Source organism: Sceloporus occidentalis, unplaced genomic scaffold (assembly GCF_023333645.1).
Source record: "Sceloporus occidentalis isolate IW3139 unplaced genomic scaffold, rSceOcc1.0.p SCAF_4, whole genome shotgun sequence".
Lineage (NCBI taxonomy): Eukaryota > Metazoa > Chordata > Lepidosauria > Squamata > Phrynosomatidae > Sceloporus > Sceloporus occidentalis.
Genome location: NW_028316984.1, coordinates 134,393,596 through 134,420,357, shown reverse-complemented (window position 1 = coordinate 134,420,357; position 26,762 = coordinate 134,393,596). Strand labels below are relative to the sequence as shown.

The 26,762-nt window shown below is 40.9% G+C and overlaps 1 protein-coding gene across 7 annotated transcripts in view; it reads right to left on the bottom strand.

Moving 5' to 3' along the window:
• The window catches only part of ATG13 (autophagy related 13), a 48,331-nt gene extending 21,575 nt beyond the window's left edge, over nt 1-26,756 (bottom strand). For 3 of the 7 annotated variants that reach the window (XM_089521549.1, XM_089521551.1, XM_089521552.1), the window contains exons 1-7: nt 26,282-26,754; nt 13,157-13,238; nt 7,359-7,439; nt 6,829-6,948; nt 6,094-6,140; nt 5,020-5,160; nt 299-339 (exon numbers count right to left, since the gene is read on the bottom strand). In XM_089521549.1, the coding sequence (XP_089377675.1) occupies nt 299-339; nt 5,020-5,160; nt 6,094-6,140; nt 6,829-6,948; nt 7,359-7,439; nt 13,157-13,225 (499 nt within the window). In that variant the 5' untranslated portion in view covers nt 13,226-13,238; nt 26,282-26,754. Of the gene's footprint in view, nt 1-298; nt 340-5,019; nt 5,161-6,093; nt 6,141-6,828; nt 6,949-7,358; nt 7,440-13,156; nt 13,239-26,004; nt 26,074-26,281 lie in introns of those variants that run through there. The other 4 variants (XM_089521545.1, XM_089521550.1, XM_089521548.1 and 1 more) reach the window with 3 other exon arrangements.
• Nucleotides 26,757-26,762: the final 6 nt, after the last annotated feature.

Here is a 26,762-nt window from a genome sequence, read left to right as displayed (position 1 = left end):
CTATACTCAAATTATTCATACTTCTAAAAATATTATTATGATGCCATATGTCAAGGAAATAAATGATTAAGGGAAGATAGGAGAGGGAGTTAGTCTAGTGAAAAGTATGTATGTGAGGTGGCTGAGAGGGATGTTTATTATTATTACTAAGAAATATAATGAAATTGAATATACTTGTGGATATTGGATGAATTTATATGGCTACTGGATGAATGCATGCTTATGCAAATATGATTTTGTTAATAAAAATTGTAATAAAAACTAACAAACAAACAGTGTGCATATTGCCCAACCATACCTTCGCCCAAGCCACCGAGCTGAACTTCTCCGAAGTATATCCTGCAGTAAACGGGAAGAGAGGGTACACATTCAATGTGGTCTATTTTGTAGTATAAAGCCAGGCACAAAGTCTTCCAAGGAAAGCCAAGATATAAATCAATAAATAATAACATTATAATAACTACTGATTCAACATTTCCAGTGTATAAAGTTATTTATAACCTTAATACTTTTTGATATGTATGATAGCCTGTTTACACAAGGGGAAACAGGGCTGAGGGACTTCCATAGCTGACATGGAAAGCTAGACCCATTAATAATATTTTATCCACTGGATGAGACAGTTATCAATTGACATAGTACCCAAACCAGACTAGTCAGATGCCCTGACAGGTTTTTGCCAAGCTTTTTCTTTCAGATCTTTAGGAAATTTTTATTTTTACTGGCCTTTTGTTAATTTGGAGCTCTCTGATTTAATTGTAATTGCTTTAATTTTCTTGTATCATGTTACAATTCTTGTTTTTCTATGTTTCTGTTATCATGCATACCAATTTAAGAGGGTTACGTGTTAAAGGGCCTAAAATAATTCCAAATAAAATAATTATCTAGAAAATCCTATTCAGACAGTTGCCAACTGGCATAGTTAGGACCACTTCAGACTTGCATTTTCTTTTCAGAAAAGATTTCACCACAGACATTTAGTAAGTCTAAAACTGGCTGCCAGAGCATTCTTAGTTGATTTGGAAATATGTGGTAGTCTCCCGATCCCACAGATTCCTGGATGAAGCAGGTTACTTAGATCTATTTCAGTCTGACTTCATGCCAGGCTAAAGGATGGAAACAGCTTTGGTCAGTTTAGTGGAAAACCTACATCTGGAACTAGATGGAGGAGTGTGTCCCTTTCCATTCTGCTGGGCCTCTCAGCAGCTTTCAATACTGTCAGTCACAGCATTCTTTTGGACAGATGCAATGGTGACACTGAAACGAGTATTCTTCTGGGTTGCCTCTCTGAGCTTGGACTTGGGTCTGGCCATTGGCCTGTTGTCTCTCTCAGTACTTAGTTTTGTTCCACATGTTGTTTAATGTATGCATGAAACAGCTGGAAAAGGCTGTCTGGAATTTGAGGGTACAAAACCAATATACTGGTGACACTCAGTCCTATCTCTCTTTTCCATTCACTTCCAAGTAAGCTTTTTTAATACTAAACCAGACATTATTACCTGCTGTCAACAATAGATTGGATAAGGGTGAACAAACTGAAGCTTATTCTAGATAAAACAAAGGTGCTCCTGGTCATCTAAAAGGCTGATGAGAGAATAGGGATTCACTCTGTGCTGCACAAGGATTATGCTCACCTTGAAATCTCAGGTTTGTTGATTGGGTCTACTATTGGATTCAGCCCTGAGTGTAAAGGCACAGCTTTCAGCAGTAGTCAGGTGTGTTTTTACACAGGTAAAATGAATGTGCTAGCTTCACCTATTCCTAGAGATGTCTCCTCTGGCCATGTTAACACATTCCTTGATTATATATTGTTTGGACTACTGTAATACACTTTATGTGGGGCTGCCTTTGAAAATTTCAGGAGGTCCAAAATGCTGTGGCCAGGCTCTTGACCTAAGCAGAGAAGTGGAGGATAGGGGGTCTTGGAGATGTCTCATCCATATAGTCACCATGAATTGGGGCTGACGCAAGGACAGTTAACAACAACATGCTGGAATCCAGGGAGAAAATGACCACACAGCGAAACAGGACTTGTTAATCATAAGAAATTGGAATGCAAAAGTAGGAAACAGAGCAGAAGCAAAGACTGTAGGAAAATTTGGCCTAGGATCAAGAACTAAAGCAATGACTGATTGAATTTTGCAAGGCCAACGGTCATTGTAAACATATTCTTCAAGCAATCAAAGAGGCGAGTGTATACATCGAAATCACATGATGGCCAATACAGAAATCAAATAGACTACATATCTGGAAGCAGAAGGTAGAGAAGCTGCAAAAACAAGACCAGAAGCAGATTGTGGCACAGACCATAAACTGCTAATATTAAAAATTACAGTAAAGCTATGACCATTGTGCCAACACACAACCTAAAGAATATCCCTGTAGAATTTAAAGTTAATGTAAAAAATAGACTTGCACTATTAAGCCTAATTGACGAGGAGCCAGAAGAATTCTGGACTGAAGCCAGGGACACTGTCAGAGAAAAATGCAAAAAGACACTATCTGTAGCCAAAAAAGAAAAAGAACCCTCAATGGATGACAGATGAAACTCTTCAAGCAGTTAAACTTTTCAAAAATAAAAGACAAGAAAAGTAAAAGGGGACAGAAATAGTTAGAACCCTGAATGCCACTGTTCAGCGACTTGTGCACCAGACATAGAGAACTTTACAGTAATCAATGCAGAAATAGAAGATGACAAAAATAAGGAAAAAGAGACCTATTCCACAAGATTCAAGAAACCAAAGGAAATTTAAACCAATGGTGGTGATACTATACAACCTACAAGGGAAGGCATTACATAACCAATTACAAACTTAATGGAAACAATATACTGAATAACTATAACAAAGATTTGAAAGGATGATAAATTCATCCAAGAAAGAACCTTTTGAAAACGAGCCTACAATTTATGAAAGTGAAATGGAAGCTGCATGCAGATCATTGAGAGAAGGAGGAACAGATGGCATACCAGCAGAGGTGCTTCAAGCTACAGAGACAGAACTGACTCTAATTCTAACTAAAATCTGTCAACATATATGGAAAACAAAAGAATGGCCCACAGATTGGAAATGCTCAATATACATTCCGGTCTCCAAGAAAGGTGGCAAGAGGGATTGCAGTAACCACAGAACCATTGCATTAATGTCCCCATGCAAGCAAACTGATGCTCAAATTCTACAACACAGACTTTTACCATATGTGGAGTGAGAAATGCCAGATGTTCAAGCTGGGTTCAGGAAAAGAAGAGGCACTACGGATCACATTGCAAACATGTGTTCGATATTGGACATTTCGGAAGAAAATAAGCCTATGCTTTGTAGTATGCAAAGCCTTTAATTGTATAGATCATGAAAAACGATGGATCCCTCTTAAAAGAAATAGCTATAGCACAACATTTGATTGTCCTGATGTATAACCTGTACCCAGGATAAGAGGCTACCATCAAGACAGAATATGGAGAAACAATGGTTTGCAATTGGCAAAGGGGGATTAGGTAATTTAAGCTATGCAGATTATATCATACTACTACTAGAAAACAGCAAAAACTTTGAATGATTACTGAAGGAAGTCAAAGAAGAAAGTGTAAAGGGAAGTTTACTGTTGAACCTTAAGAAAACAAAAATAATGACCACAGATGATTGACATAACCTTAAAGCAGACAATGAAGATATTGGAATAGTTAAATATTTTCCATACCTTGGCTCAGCCATTAATCAAGAAATCAAAAGATTAGGACTTTAAAAGGCAGCTACGAAGGAACTAAACATGATCCACTAGTGTTAGGATTCTGAATACTAAAGTTAGGATTGTCCATGACACCATATTTCCAATTTCTATGTGTGGTTGTGAAAGCTGAACAGTAAGAAAAGGTGACAGTAAAAAAAAAATCAACTCATTTGAAATGTAGTGATGGAGAAGAGTGCTATGGATACCAAGGATAAATAGGCCCTAGAACAAATCATACCTGAACTCTCCCTAGAAACCAAGATGATTGCTTCCACACATCAACACTGACTGACCACTATAAAAATCTGAAAGCCCTGTATCACCTTGACCAGCCCTTTGAAAATGTAGGGCAAGGGTCTCGATTTGCATCTTTCTGGATCCTATTACATTCCATCCAACTCTCACAACTATGCAAATATGCTTTATACTTGAACATTTACTAGCACTCTGTACTGCATCTGAAGAAGTGGTTGTTATAGCCATGTGAAAATGAAAACATTAGTCTTAAAGGTGCTGCCACATTCTTTTCTTCCCTCCCCCTTCCTTCCTGCTTTTTATGCTGCAACAGACTATCATGACTACTTCTTTGTAAAATGAGACTCTTGTACTTTGGACATATTATGAGAAGAAACAACTCACTACATAGAAAAGGCAATTGATGAAATCAGGAAAGGAGAAAGAGTACATTACAGATGGATAGACTCAATCAAGGAAATCACAGGCCCTGAGTATGCAAGGCCTGAGAAGGGCTGTTAGGAGTGACTTTGGAAATCCCTCATTCATAGGGTCACCATAAGTCAAAGTTGACCTTACAGCAGTTAACAACAACAATGCCAAATCTTTCATCCATTACTGTATGGAGAACACAAGAGCTGGGGGAAGTAGATACATAGTCTGATAAGTTCAGCTGTGGCTTGAGGTTCCCACACGAGCACAAGTAAAATTAAGTGACAATACAAAAAGTGCAGCTGAAGTTAAGAAGAAGCACCAACCTACAGATACTCAACTTGCTTTGAAGAATATAATTAATGTAACATTACGTATTAACAATGTATTACTTCTTTATAATATGGTATTTTAAAATATGAGTAAGAGTAAATTAACAAGAAAAGCTCAAGAGACCTTCAGAAAAAATTGAGAAAGCATGCTTAAATATGAATGCACATTCTAAGCATACGGAGAGGGTACCAAAAGATAATAATAATGGAGACTTATGCAAGAAAAAAAATTATAGGAAGAAAAGCATAGCTGCTTATAGTGCTATTATTTCAAAGGATTATCAGTGAGTATTACCTGTACAATATTACATATTCATGACCTTGCTTCCTTGATAGTCTATAGGCAGGAGTCACCCTTGTTATAGCAAGCAAGGATTTCAGCAATAGAGACAGTCTATTATACACAGTGTAAGAAATTTTAATTTCTTTATCGCATCTAAAAGCAACAAAGAAAAAGTTAGTTCAACATTCTCAGTAAAATGACAAAAATTACAATAGTAAGATCTAGAGATTGGGAAATTTAAGATCTTCTTTAGAATTAACCGATGTAAAATTAAAGCAACTGAGATTACAGCATGCCATTAAACTAAAAGAATATGATTCAGCTTTGGATATACAAATATTTTGTAGAAGTTGTGCAATTTATTCCAACAGAAACATTATTTAATTCTAATACAAAGGCATTTGTGGGGCACCATACAAATATCTTTGAATCAGAATTTGATAAGACGTTGTACATTTTGTAGCTTATTTTTATATTCTGTAGATACCTATATCCCTTCAGAATTTTTATTACTGGATGGCCCTTGTGGTCTCTTCCAACTCTACGAATCTATGAGTCTATGATCAGTAATTTATTGGAACTCTATATATTTCAGCATATAATCAGATTCAAACTAAACAAAAAATTATGCAGTGGACCCTTCACATTAGCTGGGGTTAGAGGCACAGGACCCCCATGAAAGTGGAAAAACCATAAATAAAAATACTTTTTTTTTACTTCAGAGAACACCTCTCTAGGAATCTCTAGGTCCTCCAGAGCAACTCTGTGGTCAAGATCTGCCAAAAGTTGACCATGAAATTGTGCCAGAGGACCTACAAATGCCAAGAGATGTGCTCTTTAGGAATCTCTAGGTCTTCCAGTGTGACTTTTGGCAGACGTTGGCAATAAGTGTCATGTTAGAGGACCTAGAGATTCCTAGATAGAACATATTAATTAATTCCGTGAATAATCCATCTGCAATAGTCAAAGCAACAAATGTGGAGGGCCAACTGTATTCTGCTCCATCCCTCCGACCTTTCCCCCCAAAAACCAGAGTAATAAAGATTTAACTAAACCATTAAACATTTTCATTAAACATACACTCACTTTTCATTCATTTCTAAACACCAGATTTCAAGCTCCATGGAATCCCCCTGCAGTTGAACAAAGAATATTTAAACACCTGTGAGGAAAATGCTACTACAATTGATTGTAAAATGATAAGGTAACTCTTCAAATAGCTGCAAAAGAAGCAGTTCTCATTGTAATTACAAACCAATCTAAATCTAATTGTGGTTCTGGGGTGTTCCATAAGACTCTGAATAGAAAAACACATTTAGGTTTAGGCTTAAGTTTATGATTATAGTTTGCTCACTTAAGATACATTAATAATGTGTACATAAAAAGGAATCAGTACAATTTGTTGGCCTATATGATGAGTCTGCCTTTCCTTTGCAGTGAATGGGACCTTCCTCATCAGTGTATCATCTCCTCACGTTTCATATAGCTGGATTATTCTTTGGTTTAAAACAGTATTTAAGGTGGAAATTATTTTGTTGCTCTGTTATAGATACTTCTACACAACAACTTCCGCTTGAGACACTTAGGACATGCTCCCGCCCCTAAATTTAATCTTGAGAAGAGTTTAAACTTGGAGATTGCATTTTTTTTCAGAACAGTGCAGCTCCTCTTTTTATTTACATCTAGACTCCCCTTATCAGTATCAAGAGTGGCATACCAACAAATTGGTTTTCTAGGTATCATTTGCATTATAGGAAGACAAACAATAAAACTTAACAAAGCAAAGACGGCAAATTAAACAGATTTTTGTTAAAGTATTACCTCAGAGGTTTTGAGAGAGATTTCCACACACATAGACCGCCCAACAGCAGGCAGCTGTCCTGCCAAGGCTTTTTTTGCTTCATGAGTAACTTCTGGTATATCTTTGATTGCCAAATTGAACTGAAACATTAAAGAATATATATATTAATTTTTAGGCACTTATTTGAGATACCTCCTCTATCTGCCTTGAACTTGGCATCCATCTTGACTTCCAGCTTATTGTAAACCAATACTTTCTTGTTCTCTCAATGACTAGCAATCTTTTATGACAACAACATAATTCTCAATGAAAAGCAGTGACAAAACGTTCCAGCTCCAATCTGTTAAGGAACCAGGAATTCCTCAACTGTATTCCTTATTTGTACACTCAGCCCCAGAGGAAGACCAGGTAGTTTTATGTACAGTATACAAATGAATTTTTTTAAAAAATCAGAATATTGGGCATTAACCTTTTGTATTTTCATTTTAAATTTTTGGATAAAGTGCTTCCTTAACGTGACAAAACAAATGTGCTTGTTCTAAAGTTTTACCCAATCAGAGCCTGTTGGTGAGGATGAGGATCGAGTACAAATCTTTTCTCCAAGTCGGGCTTGGACAATCACTTGTACAGTCTGAAAGGAAAAAAAATTAGCTTACTGAACTCATAAGAAGCCAAGTACAGTTTCTGGAGAACATCAGTCCACTAAAATGGTACTTTTATGGAAAGAGATTAAGTGAAATACAGTTTGTCTATTTCACATGTTTTTGCTGTTCTTCAGTTGTTGCACCTTGCCCCAGTCTACTCTACAGAAAACACTGCCACCAAAATTATTCATTTTTCTTGTTGCTCTGACCTTCATGTCTTCTCTTTAAATCTCTATCGTTGGCTTCTTGTCTGCTTCTGGGTAAACTTTTATCCTTCCTTTCAGAACACTCTATCCATGTCCTTGTGCTTGTCCCCACCCCACTGAATCTTTTAGCTCTTATGCTCATTTATCTATGCCTGTGACCTTTGCTTCATGTGCACCACCAGCTGGCATCTGAATGATTCTGTCCTTCCTTCCTCCTTTGCTGTGCCACATGGCTAGAACCTGACTTACGGAACATGCACTTGATGTTACCTCTCTTACTTCAAATGCCACCTCAAAATCAAGCTTTTCTGTGAAGTCTTTGGCACAATCCCTTAGGCCCCATGCTCACCATAACTAAATCAAAGAATGTATAATTGACATCAATAGATATTCTTCCAGTAATTCCATCCATGTCTTCCTCTGCTTTCCCCACATGTTGAATTAAGATTATAAACTTCTTTGGACAGGGATCTGTTTTATAGTCTGTAAAATACCATGCATATAGATGATATAGTGGACCCTTGTTATATGCTGGAGTTTGGTTCCAAGATCCCCTGTGTATAACAAAATCTGTAAATGCTCAAGTCGCATTAAATATAATGACATAGCAAAATGGTGTCCTTTATAAAAAAAATGGAAAATCAGATATAGGAAATTAATACTTTTTTGAACATTTTCAAACCGTGTATGCTTGATTCAGTGTATAAAAAATCTGTGTTTAAGAAGGGCCGACTGTACTGTACAAATAATGCTGCTGCTAATTGATTCCATTGATGAGTACCTACATTTAATGCATAGCAACATATAGCCACTTTTTGAAAAGTATGGTTTCTGTGTTATATCCTGATAATAAGCAACTACTAAAATGAAAGGAATTGGCAAAAACACTACTAAGTATTCATTGCCTAAGAAAACCCCATTAAAACTCATGCGGTCACCATAAGTCAACAGGTGACTTGAAGGCACATACAAAAATAGTTCTCTAGACCAGTGCTACTTAATGTAGTGGCCCCTGGACTGGTGCTGCTCCCTGAGTTTTGGCTTCCAATCCCTGGGAAGCTTCCAGACAAGAAAGAAAGAACTGTACACAATGAGCACAAATATGGTACTAGCTTGTGATACATTGGAAAAAATAACTGCCTGTTCACCACATCAGACAGCCTGGGAAGCACTGCCCTAGTCAATGACTAAATATTGTACCTAAATAAGATATGTAATCACGTATTTGGAACATTAATCAGTTTACTTTCCTTTTTAAAAAAATTGATTGTTGGATTTTAATAGGTCTTTTCTCTGTTATTTTTCCTGAGATACATCATACCAATCTCAGCATGTTTGCATTCTTTACCATATCTAACAATCTGGTCCCAAACAGTCAGCCAATTTCTTGATCTATAGTACCTGCTGTTTCATATCAAAAGCATATGTATGAAATACCAGCCACTCAAAGGTTAGGCATGTTGTATATAGAAAATGACACAATCTTGTCCATATTTGTATTGTTCATCATTATCTTAACAGCTTACCAATATTATTTGTCTGGATGGAACACATCTTAGTCCCTATCTGACAAGGCACATCGGCTCAAGTATCTCTTATTCAGTTCTTAACACTGTGCCCCATGTGAGGTTAATCTTGAAATGTAGAATTAAGATGACTTGAAAAGCTTAGCTTCCTGCACTGGCATCGAAGCACCCTCTATCCTTCAGGGAGGAAAGTGTCAAAAGCCCACTGAACTCATAAAGATGAATGAGAATTTCCTTAAGAATGGCCATTAAGCACTTTAAACTACAAAACTTTTCTAAATTGCCATATAACACTCAATCTCATTTGAATGAATCAACATGACATAGGCCCGTTACAAACGGGCCTTAAAGTACGCGCGGAGCACGTACTAGGGTTAGGAAGGGGCGGTGCTTCCGCACCCCCTAACCCTAGTATGCACTCCGCACATAGAAAATGGCGGCGGCCATTCCACATGGTTGCCGCCATCACTACGTCACGACTGCGCCGCTTCCAAACGAGGCGGCGCGGTTGTGACGTATTGGGGCCGTGCCAGGGCACCTAGGGCGCCCTTTTCGCAACCCCGGAAGGAGCTCCGTTTCGGAGCTCCTTCTGGGTTTGTGTCGCTGGGCACAGCCTTCAGACGGCTGTGCCAGCGACGCAGAGGAGAAAGGGGCCAAGTGGCCCCTTTCTCCTCCTCCCCGCCGTCGCCGGGTGTCCTTGGGCTTGAAGCCCAAAGGACACCCCTTTCCAGGCCGCGGGGAAGCAGCCTTTTGCAGCTTCCCCGCAGCCTGGAAAGCGGTGGATCGGGGCCTCGGAGGCTGCCGGTCTGGCAGCTGAGGCCCTGATACAGCGGGGAAAGGGGTGGGTGCACGCCGCCCCAAACGGGCGGTCTGTAACCCGCCATAATTAAACACATTTGTCCAGTTGGCCCTTGGTATCTGCTGTAGTTTGGTTCCAGGACCCCAGTGGATATCAAAGTCCATGGATGCTCAATCCCCATTACATACAATGGCATAGTAAAATGATGTCTCTTATACAGAATGGCAAAATCAAGGTTTGCTTTTTGGAAGGATTTTTTTTGGGGGTGTGTGTGTGCAGGGGAATATTTTCAAGCTGTGGATGCAGAATCCATGGAAACAGCGGACAGACTATATACCAGGCTTTCTTTCACTATGTCACTAAATGAAACTACATCATGATTCTTAGTGGCAAACAATATTTCTGTCATCCCTTAGTGAATAGACATTTGTTTTTTTCTTTCTGAACCAAGTGTTAAAATTCTGCTGTTCCCCTAATCAAAATGGCATCCATAAATTGATCCCAAGCGGTAATGACTGTGTGTCTTTTGGTTTCATCTTTCTTGAATCCAAATTCAACATAAGCTCCTTTCTCCTTTCTTTATGGCAGAGACAGGAATGTTGTTTTTTGACTTGTGGGCTATGTTGGCTTTGGACATGCACATTGGGGGCTCCGTGTTAACAGTGAATATGGGCAGTGCAGTAAGCAGACAAGACACCTCCTGTTGGCAGGAGGCCTTCATATATGCTTGCCATGTTGCATACATGATCACGCCACAACCTGGTGACTGTGCAGATCATGAACCTACATCCACTGTGTTATTGTGCACAGCAAAATGAATTCAATGAGATATCTTTCTTGAAGCAATGACTCCTTCCTGAGCTGGCTATAGTGGGCATTTGCTTTCCCCAATGGGAAAGCTCCCATGGTGCTTCTGGCATCTCCCTGTGAGGAGGGTCCTTTATAGGCTGGGCAGGGAGGCCTGGCTGATTGGAAAATCCTGCCCCCCACCCTGATATCAGGTATTTATTTATTCTTTCAATTGTATTTATTGGTACTAAGGAGTTTTAAACTGTTTAAGCTTAATTGGTGTTTTGGCAATATGACTGGTTTTATTTGCATTTTAATGTGTTCAGTTTATTGTTTTGTTATGTACAGCTTTTAAAAATTATTTTGAAGGCCACACTGCATCCCAGATAGGATATAAATAAAATAAAATAAAATAATTCTTCACCCCAAGGATACAGAGTTTGGGTCTAAGCCCATAGATCCTCTGTAGCCACACAAGAGAGTGAAATGGAACATTGGCACACATAAAATCCAAATGCAGACTTATTGGTTTTTAATTTTTCTGTACTGTAATCAACTTTGAGATCCAGTATAGCATATTGGTTTGAGCAGCAGTACAAAAAGTGTAGGAGCAGAATTCTGAGAGACCAGGTATAACTTTCCACTCAGACATGGAAACCTACTGGGTGACCTTGGGCAAGTCATGCTCTTTTACCCTGATAAGAAGACAATGGCAAACGTCCTTTCAATATTTCTTACCAAAAAAACTATATGACAGAATTGCAATAAGTTGGAATCAACTTAATGGTACATAACATAAGGAAACTTGAAGATTTGCAAAAAAATGGTGGATGGTGGCGCTAGGAGACAGTTGCTCTTCTAAAAGAGAGATAAAATTTGGTGTACCCCAGGGCGCAATATTGTCTCCTATGCTGTTTAACATTTACATGAGGCCGCTGGGAAAAATCATCCGGAGACATGGGGCAGGATGTTATCAGTACGCTGATGACACCCAAATATATTTCTCTATGTCTCAAACTGATGCAGTGTCTATGGATGGCATCTCTCCTCTGAATGCCTGTCTTGGGGCGGTAATGGACTGGATGAGGGAAAACCGACTCAAGCTGAATCCAGGTAAGACGGAGGTACTTGTTATAGGAAACCCAAGCCCAGGTATGGAATTATGTCAGCCAGTTCTGGATGGGGTCACACTTCCCCTGAAAGACTCTGTCCGCAGCTTAGGGGTGCTCCTTGACTTGTCGCTTCACCTGACAGCTCAGGTAGATGCGACAGTCAGGAGCACTTGTTATCAGCTTCGGCTGATACGCCAGCTGCGCCCATTCCTGGAGCAGGGAGACCTTGAAACAGTTGTACATGCGCTGGTCACCTCTCGATTGGACTTCTGTAATGCACTGCATATGGGGCTACCCTTGTGCCAAGTTCAGAAACTTCAACTTGTACAAAATATGGCAGCCAGGTTAATTACAGGTACTCGTCGTACCGATCACATAACACCGGTTTTGAAATCCCTTCACTGGCTGCCAATTAGTTTCCGGGCAAGGTACAAGGTGTTGGTGATTACCTTCAAAGCCCTACATGGCTTGGGTCCAGAATACTTAAGAGATCGCCTACTTCCATACTGTCCGTCCCGCACTCTAAGGTCCTTGGGGAAGAATCTACTTCAGCCAATAAAATGTAGGCTAACTTCAGTCACCCAGAGGGCCTTTTCCATCGCAGCTCCGAAGCTATGGAATGACCTGCTGAAGGAGATCCGTGACATTTCTACTCTTACAGCCTTTAAGAAGGCTCTTAAAACGGATCTCTTCCGGCAGGCCTTCCCTACCTAGTTCTACTCCCCATTTACTGTGACTTATGTCACTCTGTCTACCAATTCTTCTCTTAAATTTAATGAGAAGAATTAAATTAAAATTAATTAAAATAAAATCCTTGCCTCAAGAAGAAGAGCCCTCCCTCCATGACATCATCATCAGACCTGGGAGGGAGTGAAAAAGAGAGGCCCAACTTCCATCAGGCCTAACTGTGAATGTACTCACTTCGCTCTCTTTAATTTTATTGTATTTTATTTATTTATTGTATTTTATTTTATTATCTTTATTTTTACTGTTGTAACCTGCCTGGATTCCTTGTGATTGGGCGGGCTATAAATAAATTATTATTATTATTATTATTATTATTATTATTATTATTATTATTATTATAAAACGCAAAATAACAAAAACCCTCTCCCCCCCCCCCCAAAAAAAAAAACCCACCCTGTGCAAAAGGACATCAGTGCTGTGTGAATCCTTGTTATATGTACTAGTAACACCTAAATAACTACAAGGCATGTTAGTTTTTTTCATGCTACATAAATGCTGAAGCAGTATGATTATAACAATAATTACCTTCAAGGCAAAAAATTTGATAAACTTGTCCAAGTCCTTCCTGTCTTGGGAACTGAGATCAGTGTCCATTGCATACAGAGATCTGGAAGAGAACAGACATAGCATATTCAATTTTTATTTGGCTTCTGCATTCAGAGAGCCTATAGTATTATTAAAAACTGATCAAAGCCAGTAACCTCAGTGAGCTAATCATAAAGAGTTGGTAAACTAATATTCAAAAATATTCACTCATTGCTGGCTGAATAAATTTTTATGATCTACATTAATATATTACCAGAATAACAGAAAAGCAAGCTATGAAGAGAATTCACTCCAGAGAAATTTCCATTTTTAACAGTGGCAAAGCATCTTCATTTGTTTTATAATCAACTCAGTCAGGATAGGAATGGGGACAAGAAAAGATCACATTTTCTTTGAACTACTGAACTTGCTACAACTACTACATAATAGCAATAGCAGATTCATTTATATACTGCTTCATATGAATTGTCATTAGGCACATCTAAAGAAAACTAGCTATTTTTTTTCCAAATACAAACAGCAATTTGCACAGTAGCATCCTAGCAATTTATTTATGCCCCCCCCCCCATCTTGGCTGTCCACAGCAGATTTGCTGCTGTCCTAAGAACTTGCAGATTATTTAACAGCTGATTGCTTGGATTTCCTAGTGGTCCAATAAGCTGCCTTCCCCAGGTGAGTGTGCAGCCAGGGACAGAAACAGGATTTGTGAAATGCTTTGAGATTTCCTTCACAAATCCTACTTCAATAGTTATTCAGAGGGGGAGATCCATAAGAGCCTTGACCCTGTATCAGAATTCTTCCCCAAATTGAGGAGCAATATGTTTTGACTTCTTCACCAATTGGAAAATATTAGTGGTTTGCTCCTTGCAATGCAATCATTTCTGTGCTCCCCTCCCCCTGGATTCAGATTTGGATTGAGAAACAGTGGCAGAAATTTCAGAAAGTACAACTCTTGGTCTAATAATAAATGACCTTGCGAAACAACAATCCAGCAGAGGCAGCACTACCATGCACATCTTGGTGATACAGCAACTGAGGGACACAGAATGGGGTCATGAATGCTTTGCAATATAATCCAAGGGCCACATTTTTCAACTAATTAGTAGCATTAGCAGTGTTGCCAACAAGCCTCGAAGATAATTCGGGAAAATGTTTGTCCAAAACCCGCTGAATCCCCCTAGATCACACGGAATATTCAGTCACAATTCCCGGAAAATTCCCATAATGTTAAAATGGCAGATGTTTTGCAAATAAACGTAAACATAATTGAATAAAAATAATTGTAACTTATTTCAACCCTCAAAATCACCATTGAACCAAACAAAGAATCTTTCAGTCCTTTTAAGATATTTATTTTGACATGAACGGGGTTCAGGAAGCTTTGTGCCAAATAGAAATGTGTTAGGCTGCAACCGCACTGCAGAAATAAATCCAGTTTGACACCCTTTTAATTGCCATGGCTCAGTGCTAGGGAATCCTGGGAATTCTAGTTTTCAGAGACATTTAACCTTCTCTCTCAGCAAACTCTGGTGTGACAACAAACTACAGTTCCCAGGATTTCATAGCACTGGGCCATGGCAGTAAAAACGGTATGAAACTGGATTGTCTCTGGAGTCTGGAGTGAAGATGCAGCCTGAGTTGGGTCCAAGACACACTGCAGAAATAATCCAGTTTGAGACTGCCTTAACTGCCCTGGCCCAGTGCTAGGGAACCCTGGGAAGTGTAGTTTTGTGAGACATTGAGCCTTCTTTATCAAAAAGAGCTCTGGTGCCACAACAAACTACAATTCCCAGGATTTCATAGCACTGGGCCATGGCAGTTAAAACGTGAGTGAAGATGCAGCTTGAGTTGGGTCCAAGACACACTGCAGAAATAATCCAGTTTGAGACTGCTTCAACTGCCCTGGCTCAGTGCTAGAGAACCCTGGGAATTGTAGTTTTGTGAGAAAGAGCTCTGGTGCCACAATGAACTACAATTCCCATGCATCTGAGGAAATACGCTTAAGTCTAGGAAAGCTCATGCTGCCAACTTTTTTTTCAGTGAGACTCAAAGGTGCTACAAGATCTCTCTATCATCATCACCATTATTATCATTAATAAATCCAAATGCAGCTGAAGAACTGGACTTAAATTGGCAACACTGATATCCTGTAGACTCATTCTCTGGGGCTGTGATCTGGAAGCGTGCAGGCAATTCCCTTGTCAAACCAGGGAATCCTGGGAATTGTAGTTTGTTGTGACATGTTGAGACACTGCTTTTACCGGCAGCCAGGGCTCCATGCATGAAATTCTGGGCTTGGTGGTTTGTTGTGCCCAGAATCCCATCATCGCAGGGAGCCTTGCAGTTAGAAGCAGTGCCAAACTGGATTATTTCTGCAGTATGGATGGCAATGGAAAAGAGAACGAAAAAGAGAGCCACAAAACAAAATTCTGGGAAGGCAGGGCAGCAGGGGTGCCAACTGACCAGGTGCTCTGCCCATGCTCAGAGGCATATTTAATCACTAACACACACACACACACTCAGGGACATCACATTCACATCACACAACCCAAATGGTCCTCACAGTACAACAACGACCCTGAGAGGTAGGCTTGGGGCACTCTGCCCAAGCTCAGGAATTCATAATTCAAATGTCACTCTCAGGCAGACACAGAAGTCCACAACATCAAGCCATGATACCATGATCAAGTATTGCCTTTGTGTGCCTTAAAACTTATTTCTGACTTGGAAATCCAAGGCAATTGGGATTAAGCCAGCCAAGATCCCTCACTCCCTGCCTCTCTCCAGCGCTGCAGCAACTTAGCTTTGCCCCTGGAGCCTGAGAATGCCTGGGGGGGGGGGGGCAATAATCACTGTCCTCTCTCTGATTGGCTGAACTGTTAGTGTGAATGTGATTCCTCCAAACAGTTGGGGTTGGTTGGGCTTGCTCCCTCCTGGCTCTCAGAGGGAGTCATTAGAGAGAGAGGCCTGTTACAGACAGCCAAAATAAAGCTGCTTCGAGTCACAGTGGAGGTATGGTGTTTCACTGATGCATGCGTCCTAAGAGTCCAGAAGCCACACCAAAGCCATGCTCCAGTCCATAGGGCTGGAGCGTGGCTTTGGTGCGACTTCTGGACTCTTAGGACGCATGCATCAGTGAAACACCATACCTCCACTGTGACTTGAAGCAGCTTTATTTTGGCTGTCTGTAACAGGCCAGAGTTTTTTCTCCAGCCCTCTTGGCTGAAAACTGTTACACTCCAAAGGGTTGGTTGCTCTGCAGCAGTCTGGAGATGAAATGGGCCAAAGTCACGGAAAAGGCACTGAAATAGAGCCAGGCACCAAAATCACACGAAAAGCTCTGAAAAGTCCCCGTTTTCGTGTGAAAGTCACGAAATTGGCAACACTGAGCATTAGTGCAAATCTACAGCGCTATATAAATAAATAAATAAATAAAGTGGTTTGAGTGTTGGACTACAACTCTGGAGACCAGGGTTAGATTCCCAGCTTAGCCATGGATACCCATTGGGAGACCTTGGGCAAGTCACACTCTCTCAGCCTTAGAGGAAGTAAAGGGCAAACCTCCTTCTGAACAAATTTTGCCCCCAAAAACCCGCATTATAGGTTCACCTTAGAGTCTTACTTCTAAATAGACTGCATTTCATGGTTTTATATACAGACAAACTAGAGAACAAATTTTGAGTTTGGTAGAACATTCCTTCAGGCTCAGTATTAAATATGGTTTTATGAAAAGACAAACTAGAGAACAAATTTTGAGTTCAGTAGAACATTCATTCCTTCAGGCTCAATGTTAAGCTAAAATACAAAAGGTGGAGGCAAATAGAACATGTTGCTCATAATGGAAAAGTACCCAAAAAGTGTAATGATCTTAAGATGGAATGCAAGAGGCATTATATACCTTTAACTAGGTTAGGTCATGTAAAATGTAGAACAGATATCATGTTACACCAGCTGAGAAAAACAAACAATGTCTCTTCACCTTTGAAAACATCTCTCTGGAACAATGACATTTTCAGTAACAAAAATTAGCAATAATACAATTTTCTCAGCATTGTTTTCATAATTTTTAATGCATAGAGAAAAATCCACTGAATATACAAATTAATAGGATCAAATTTGTGATCAATTGTTTTTTTTTACTGTCTCTCAGGCATATTTTTCTTCAGGAATTATGACATGCAGGTCAGCAGCAGAATACAATGGGAAACTGAAACATTGTCCCATTGGTTTCACAGGCTGCATCCACACTGCTGACACAGAGTTTGTGTCTGAATAATTTCTTTTTCAGTGCAGAAGAGCATTTGGTGTTATCAAAGAGCAGAGCTCTCTGTTGATGACATCAGGAATTCCTGGGTTCTAAGCTTGGAAATGCCAGTGTTTCAGACAAATAATGTTTTGCATACTTTTTATTGTATTTTTTCTTTAAAAATATACACAATATATATGCAAACTATAGCATTTAGAAATTATGAAGTAGAAAATGGCATTCTAGCACTAGTTGAGAGTTGTACTTCTCTACATCTGGAGATGTCAGACTGTACAAGGCTTTTTGGAAACGATAGCATTTTCACTGTTAGGATGATTTGAAGATTAAGCAATGAAGGAAATACTCATTAAAGGCATCCTGATAAATTATACGCAACTATATTCTAATAAAATGCCTCAAACATTTTATGCAATAATGATAAGTGCTTCGTATTTCTTTATTTGGCTGCAATCCTGCACCCATTTACTTATTGAATTCAGTTATGTATATTTGTGAGTAAACATACATATGATTAATTTTGTCCATTCTTGTATTTGTTCCATTGCAAGATACATTCAAATATTGTGGGTTAACAAGTGGGACGAAGAGGTGAAAGAACATGATGCTGGAAACATGCTAGAAATATACTTGTTTTTTCACATTTGCGCCTTTAACTTTTGCTGATTTGATTATACACAGATTTTATTAATATGTTATCTCTAGGAATATCTAGATCCTCCAGTGCAACTCTATGGTCAACTTAAACCAAAAATCACACTGAAAGACAAAGGTATTCCTATAGAGAACACTCCACTAGGTATTTGTGGCTTCTCCAGCACAATTCTGTGGGCAGAATGTCAGGCAGATGGTGACCACAGAGTTGCAGTGGAGGACCTAGAGATTACTACAGAGGTGATTTCCCAGGTAAAGCCAGTGTTTTTGTTATTTGCAGTTTATCCACATTCATGGGTGTCCTGTGCTCCTAACCCCAGTGAATGTGGAGGGACAAGTGTACGTTGGAAGCACAGATCCTTCACCAAATGCTAAACAATGATCACTAATTTAGGATGGCCAGATCCTACCTTCGGAATAGATTCCTTTGTTTGGGAAAACCATGCTTCAGTGATTAATCGTGGACTTTACATGCCAAACAGCCCAGGTTTAACCCTCAGTTAAAGTGAACTACAGACCAAAACAGACTGGCATAAAAAGCTGGCTTCCAGCCGGCTTGGAACTGTGGCATACAGACGATGCACACCCCCAAGATGCCTGGAAGGCAGCTTCAGTCCACCTGGCTGCCCACATGTGGGCTGGCTTCTGAGTGCTCTGGTGGCATGGAGTTTATATGCTGCCGGAGCGCGTTAAAGCCGGCTTCCGGCCATCATGCAGGCTTCAAGGCAGATTGGGGCCACGGCGTGTGGCTGCTGCAGCTCCAATCCACCTTTGGAAGGGGTGGGCTATTTCACCCTTAAGGTAATTAAAAAAACCTCTGCTTGACAACTTAAAAGTACTAGTCAGCCACTGGAATCAACACTGGGGTAATATAGCCATGGTCCAACTCAGAATGGAGACTGCACTTTATTTTATATAAACCTTTACAATTCACATCAACATTTCTTTTTCCAGAACAAACTCCTTAAAAGCAGAAAAACCTTTAAAGAGATTGCAATTAAAATCCCAAATAAAAGTGCAATAAGGGTGTGACTCAGAATCTGCTTCTCTGGCTAACTGCTCGTGTTTTTAAAGGAGCAGCAGCACTGGCAACAGTTGCATCACCCTTTCCTAAGAGGAATACTAGATATAAAGTTCCAAGCTAGTTGATTATAATTGTAGGAGAAATAATTATACTTTAATTCAAGTTCTGGCAGATTTAATGTATGCCACCTCACCATTAGTCTTTCCTGAGCCTAGGATCAGCATGGCCCATTGGCCCTATTACACTGCTAGAAAAAGGTTTTCACAGTATTTGGCATCTGGATGCTCAACGGCATGGCAGCCAGTTGTAAGCTTCTGTAAGATTTTTTTTAAAAAGCAGGAGAAATGTGATATGCAATATATATTTATTATATATTTAGCCAGTGCATAGAAATCAGATTCAAATTCTAGATTTCCAAATTAAGTTCAAGTACTGAATATCTATCTAATCAGATACAGCAAGAGAAAAAAGCTGAAATCCTGGAAAGAGAAAACAAATATAAACAAAACAAAAACAAAAAATAAAATAAATATAACCAAAAAAGCAAAAATAGAAGCAAAATTGTAGTTCTTTTGCACTGTGTAGGGATAATCTCTTCAGAAAAAATATTTCATACCTGAACTGACCCTTAACAGTCTCTGCCTACCTTTATAAGGTTCTTTTAAACTAAATATGGACAGTAAAACTGTAATCTTAACATTTTGAATGCATTATCTGTATGTATTACCATTATATTACAACAGAAACTATAAGAGAGGTATCCAGTGACTCTGTGGACTATGTTAAACTGGATCACTTTGAGCTTGTAAATACCGATGAAGTGGACAAGCTTCTTGGATGTGTAAGGAGGACAACATGCCCTCTCGATCCTTGCCCATCCTGGTTGACCACTCAGGGAGGGGATGCAGTAACAGCGTTACTCCAACCCATAATCTATGCATCCCTTAGGGAAGGGAAATTTCCATCTGAGCTTAAACAAGCGGTGGTAAAACCACTTTTGACAAAACCCTCCCTAGATCCCCTGATAAGAAATAATTATAGACTGGTCTCCCTACTACCATTCTTGGGCAAGTTGATCAAGAGGGCAATTGCCTTTCAACTCCAGGCTGTCTTGGATGAAGCCGATTATCTAGATCCATTTCAAACCTGCTTCAGGGCGGGATATGGAGTTGAAACTGCCATGGCTGTCTTAGTCAATGATCTCCGTCTGGAAGTGTGACCCTGCTCTTGGACATTTCAGTGGCCTTCGATACCATAGACCATGGTATCCTTCTGGAACGTCTGAGGGAGTTGGGTTTTGGGGGCACTGCGCTCCAGTGGTTCCTTTCCTCCCTCTTGTGCAGATTCCAGATGGTGATGCTGGGAGACAGTTGCTCTCGTAAAAGAGAGCTGACATCTGGTGTCCCTCAGGCGCCACTCTGTCTCCCATGCTGTTTAACATTTACATGAAGCCGCTGGGTGAGATCATCTGGAGACATGGGGCATGGTGTTATCAGTATGCTGATGACACACAAATTCACTTCTCTATGTCTCTGACTGTTGCAGTGACTCTCCTCTAAATGCTGTCTTAAGTGGTAATGGTCTGGATGAGGGAAAACAAACTCAAGTTGAATCCAGAGAAAACGGAGTGCTTGCGATAGGGACCCCTGGTCCAGGGATGGAGATTTGTCAACCTGTCCTGGATGGGGTCACACTTCCTGTAAAGGACGAAGTTCACAGCTTGGGAGTGCTCCTCGCCTCGCCTCTACAGTTGTCATCTCAGGTGGAGGTGGCCAGGAGCGCTTGGTACCAACTTTGGTTGATACGCCAACTGCGCCTCTACCTGGCCCAGGGGGACCTTGAAACAGTGGTACATGCACTGGTAACCTCTCGTTTAGATTTCTGCAACGCACTCTGCATAGGGCTACCTTTGTACCAAGTTCGGAAGCTTCAATTGATCCAAAACGCTGCAGCCAGTTTGGTCACAGGTACATCTAGATCTGACCATATTACTCCAATACTAAAATTATTACACTGGCTGCCGATCAGCTTCCGGGTCCAATACAAAGTGTTGGTCATTACCTTTAAAGCCCTACATGGCTTGGTCCCGAGTCACTTAAGGGAATGCCTCTCCCTACACAATCTGCCCCGCACTCTCAGAACATCAGGGAAGAAAATATTGAAATATGCAAAGACCAGACTAATCACAACTTCCCATAAAGCATTCACAGCTGTGGCCCCCATACTTTGGAACAACTTACCGGAAGAGATCTGTCTTATCACCACCTTAGATGCCTTCAAGAAGGCACTTAAGACAGATCTCTTCTGGGGGATCTACCCATCTGATTTTCTATAATTGATCTTAAAGAATCTTCCACACTTGTTCAATAGTACAGAAACAGATGATGATTTGGCTATTTTAATGACCGTGCATGTATTTTTGTGTGCTTTTATTGACATTTTGTAATTGCATTGTTCGATTTTATTTGTTGTAATTACAAATAATTATAAATATATAAATAAATTGTATTATTATTATTATTATTATTATATCTGTCTTTCATCTAAAGAGCTTAAGCTAAGTTCTTGTTTCTATTTTATGTTCACAACAATTCCATAAACTAGTTAGACTCAAAGAAAGTTAGGTTCACCCTTTGGGCTCCATGGCTCATTTATTCCTGTAAAGACAGCTGAACACGATTGTTCTTATCTCTAAGTAAACATATGAATGGCTGCACTATAAATCTCTGTAGTCCAAAATTTGCCAAAACTGCCTTAAGTTTGTCACAAATCAGAATGGTAATTTAAAGTATACTTTGGAAACAAGGAATGGCTATATTTTTCAAATAACTGTGAGGTCTTAAGATTGCTCCCCCCCCCCTTTTAAAAACAGTGATTCTGAATTGACTTTTTGTGTACAAATACTTATTTTCAAAGGCCAACATCAGAATCCAATCATACTACAGATGCAGCCGTAAAGATACTTACTTAAAGGTAAGCCTCATTAAAGACTGGACTATTTAGTATTTCAGAGGAATTAAAAGCATGTTTCCATTTATTTTGGATTTTGAGTCTCAAGTTATTTCACCCTCATTCACTGAATGATTTAGAAATATCTCCAGATCACACATCCATTTGGTCATATCACATGATGAGGGCAAAGTAAGCAGTGTAAAGACTGGCTGACCCTGAAATGCCTATGTGATGTAAGAACAGTAAGTGAAATGTAACTTACTTGTTGGAACTCTTTGAACACTGTTTTAAATACAGTGGTTAACAATAGCCACCTTCAACTACAGCTTTGGTGAAGCACATCAGCATAAATATAACTCTATTTGCTTACATTCATAAAATAAAAGCAAATGAATTATAGGTGACACTCTTGTTCAATGTCCTGTATCTCTGAATGTGCACAGCAGTTGAATTTAAACCTAAGGTTATGTGCACTTGCCACATCCTACTGTGATGACATCATTTGTATTTAATTATTTTTCAAACCATTTTCAGATCAATAATACTCCTGAACTGGTTTACAAGTCTATGAAAAAGAAAATGCTCATACAAAGAACATTAAAATGTTGAAACACTGTCAAATTGCACAGCAAAAACTAAAAGCACATAAATCAATAAATCAAAATAGCGGCTGCAAATAAAAATGTTAAAATAGGATCAGCTATTTCAAGCTCAACATGGTACAGTGGTTGAGCATTAGACTGTAACTTGGGAGACAAGGGTTTGAATCCCTGCTTGCCCAGGGAAACCCACTCGGTTATCTTGGGCAAGTCACATTCTCTCAGCCTGAGAGGAAGGCAAAAGCAAACCCTTTCTGAACAAATCTTGTCAAAATAAACCCACAGTCTTAAGTTGGAAACAACCGGAAGGCACACAACAATGACAATTTTCAAAACACCACAAATCATCCGAAGGCTGACTGCAACAAAAAGGCCAACAAAGGGGACACACACACACACATTACTCTTAATATTCTGGAAGCTCAGAACTACCACAAAAGGTCTTGTGCATGGTTTACTGTCCTGTTCGTGGATCAGACAGCAGAGAATCAAATGTTGATTTTAAGTCCCAGCCACCTACCTAAGAATGGAAGTGAAGAAGAGAGGAAGAGCTGTATGTAACCTACTGCCCAAATTTGTGGATGCCTTCACCCAAGGCTTTTCCACTTGGAATATTGTGTCCAGTTCTGGGCACCACAATTCAAAAAGGATGTTGAGAAACTGGAGTGTGTCCAAAGGAGGACGACTAAAATGGTGAAGGGTCTGGAAACCATGTCCTATGAGGAATGACTTAGGGAGCTAGGGATGTTTAGCCTGGAGAAGAGAAGGTTAAGAGGTGATATGACAGCCCTGTTTAAATACTTGAAGGGATGTCATATTGAGGAGGGAGCAAGCTTATTTTCTGCTGTTCCAGAGATTAGGACCCAGAGCAATGGATGCAAGCTGCAGGAAAAGAGATTCCACCTCAACATTAGGAGGAACTTCCTGACAGTAAAGGCTCTTCGACAGTGGAACAAACTCCCCCGGAGTGTAATGGAGTCTCCTTCTTTGGAGGTCTTTAAGCAGAGGCTGGATGGCCATCTGTCGGGGATGCTTTGATTTAGATTTCCTGCATGGCAGGGGGTTGGACTGGATGGCCCTTACGGTCTCTTCCAACTCTATGATTCCATGATTCTATGACCAGGTGACTTGAAGGCATACAGACAAATCCAGGATAAGATACAACTTGAGATACTTGAAAAGCAAATGACCATGAGGTAGAACAGATATTTCCCAGTACCCCTGTAGTGGTTTGAGTGTTGGACTGCAACTCTGGAGACCAGGGTTCGAGTCCCAGCTTGGTCATGAAACCGACTGGTTGACATTCTCTCAACTTCAGGGTAAGACGATGGCAAACCTCCTCTGAACCCTAGGATAGGGTGGCCATAAATAAGAAACAATTTGGAGGCACACAACAACTCTCAAGCAGGAGCAATACCACTGGAACCCAGTGCTCTCAAGTCCCCAAGTCCTAACCCACAAAGTCAACCCAGGAAGATACATGTCAATGAGTGGATCAAGAGAACTAACTAAGCAGAGTTCTTGCTGTTTATGGTCCAAAACACACTGCAGAAATAATCCAGTTTGAGGGCACTGTAACTACCCTGGCTCAGTGCTAGGGAATTCTGGGAATTGTAACTTCGTGAGACATTAGCCTTCTCTGTCAGAGAGCTCTGGTGCTACAGTGAACTACAATTCCTGGGATTCCCTAGCACTGAGCCAAGGCAGTTAAAGAGGTCTCAAACTGGATTATTTCTGCAGTGTGCTTTGGACCTATCTCCCATCATAAATCATCTACCAAGGGGATCAAAGTAGTGTATGCCACAAATCCATGACTGAAATCGGACTGGCATGGATTTAAAAAGTGTGTCTGACAAAATCCTATACTGTACTGTACATTAAGTCTCACTTCTGGGAGAAAGGCAAGCTATACATCCAATGAATACATAAACAGGAAACCCAGTGCAGATTATGTGTATCTAACCGACAGGCCAGTGTGGCATAGTGGTGTGAGTGTTGGGACTACAACTTTGGGAGACTAGGGTTCGAATCCTGGCTCAGCCACAAAACCCACTGGGTGGCCTTGCGCAAGTCACACTTTCTCAGCCTCACAGGATAGCAATTCCAAACCCCTTCTGAAGAAACTTGCCAAGAAAACCCCATGGTAGATTTACTTTTTGTTGTTGTTGTGTACCTTCAAGTCGTTTCCCACTTATGGCAACCCTATCACGGAATTTTCATGGCAGGTTTCTTCAGAGAAGGTTTGCCATTGCCTTTTCCTGAGGCTGAGAGATTGTGACTCGCCAAAGGCCACCCAGCAAATTTCATGGCCAAACTAGGATTCAGACCCTGGTCTGCAGAGTTACTCAAACCATGAAGCCCTGCTGGCTCTCTAGATTCACCTCAGGGTCACCATAAATCAGAAATGACTTGAAGGCACCCAACAAGAACAACAGTAGGATGAGGAGCCCTCCCTCCAGCCCATCCACCATCATCCGGCCTCAGAGGGAGAAGGAGGCAGGCCAGCTCCATCAAGCCTAACCCAAAGTAAGGACATTATCCCAGGGGGGAGAACTGGAAGTATAAACAGTGATTAATCTGTGATAATCCCGCAACTGTGCTAATGGGTTTCACACGACGTTGAGATGAAATGTGATTAAAGTGCCATTATCCCATGAATAACCAGGCAAGAAACAGCAGCAAATCATTCATGGGATTTTCCCATGAGTGTCATTTTGCTGTTTATTCCCTGCTTATTTACAGGATAATGGTTCTTGTGTTAATCTCATTTTAATAGTGTTTTAATGTGATAAACCCTAATGATGAAGAGCCCTCCTGGCTCCAGCCCTTCTGCCATGGCCATGGCCCAAGAGGGAGAGAAGAACCAATGAAGTTAATCCCTTTCCCCACCGCCATTCCCTTCTCCTTTTGCTTCGGGTCTTTTTAGATTGCAAGACTGCGGAAAGGGAACTGTCTCATTAAAAAAAAGTATGTAGAGAGATCTTGTAGCACCTTTGAGACTAAGTGAAAGAAAGAAGTTGGCAGCATAAGCTTTCCTAGACCTCAGTTTACTTCCTCAGATGAAGCAGATTGAAGTCTATGAAAGCTCATGCTGCCAAGTTCTTTCCGCTAGCCTCAAAGGTGAGATATATATATATATATATATATATATATGATATATATCCCTGGTTTCCACTCCACTAAATGCATCTGAGGAAGTAGATTGATGTCTAGGAAGGCTCCTGCTGCTAACTTCTTTCTTTCCGTGAGTCTCAGAAGTGCCACAAGATCTCTCTCCTTGTACCGATTCCACAGACTGACACGGCTAGATCTTAAAAACCAAACCAAACCAAACCTGTCAGGCGCTCTGGGAGCCTTTCGTGGCCGAAGAGCGCAGGGTATAAACACTCCAAGAGAGACAGCTTAGGCTTTGTAAAGCGTCCCAGGAGATCGGCAAGCGGTATAGAAATGCACTTGCTGTTGAGATAGCCCTATCTCATAGGCTCACAGAGTTGGGAGAGGCGCCAAGGGCCGTCTGCCATGCAGGAACTCTGCCACCAGCCTCCGCTTAAGGGCCTCTAGATAAGCCCCCAAGCATCCAACCCCCACCAGGCAGAGGAAAGGACCCTTACCAAGGGCCGAGGCGAGGGTCCGGGGTCTCATTCCGGGGATGAGCCCAGAGGCTCCGCATGGCCAGACCCCAGGAGAGACCCTCCCCGAGGGCCTTGGTCTGAGGGGCAAGGGAGGGGAGGGGAGGCTTCCTCAGTCGCAGGAAGGCAGCTCTCCTTTCACCCGCCTCTATGAGGAGATGGGCTCCCTGTAGTCCTCCTCCCCTCAGGAAACGGGGGGCACAGGGCCCTCAGAGCCGCCGCGTCTTCCTCAGGGCCTCTCCTTCTCTCCCGCAGCCGCCGCCATTGCTGTTTGTTTTCATCCGCAAGCCGGGCTGGGCGTTCGCGGAGGCACTTTCGATGGGCGCCCTTCGGGGGAACCTATACCCGGACCTGCTTCTTTCCCCCCCTTTTCCCTCGGGGAAGTAGCCAGGATGTCGCGGGGGGTGTCCCCCGGCGCAAGGGATTTTTCCCAGGGCAAAGCGTCTGACGGTGAGGAATCTGC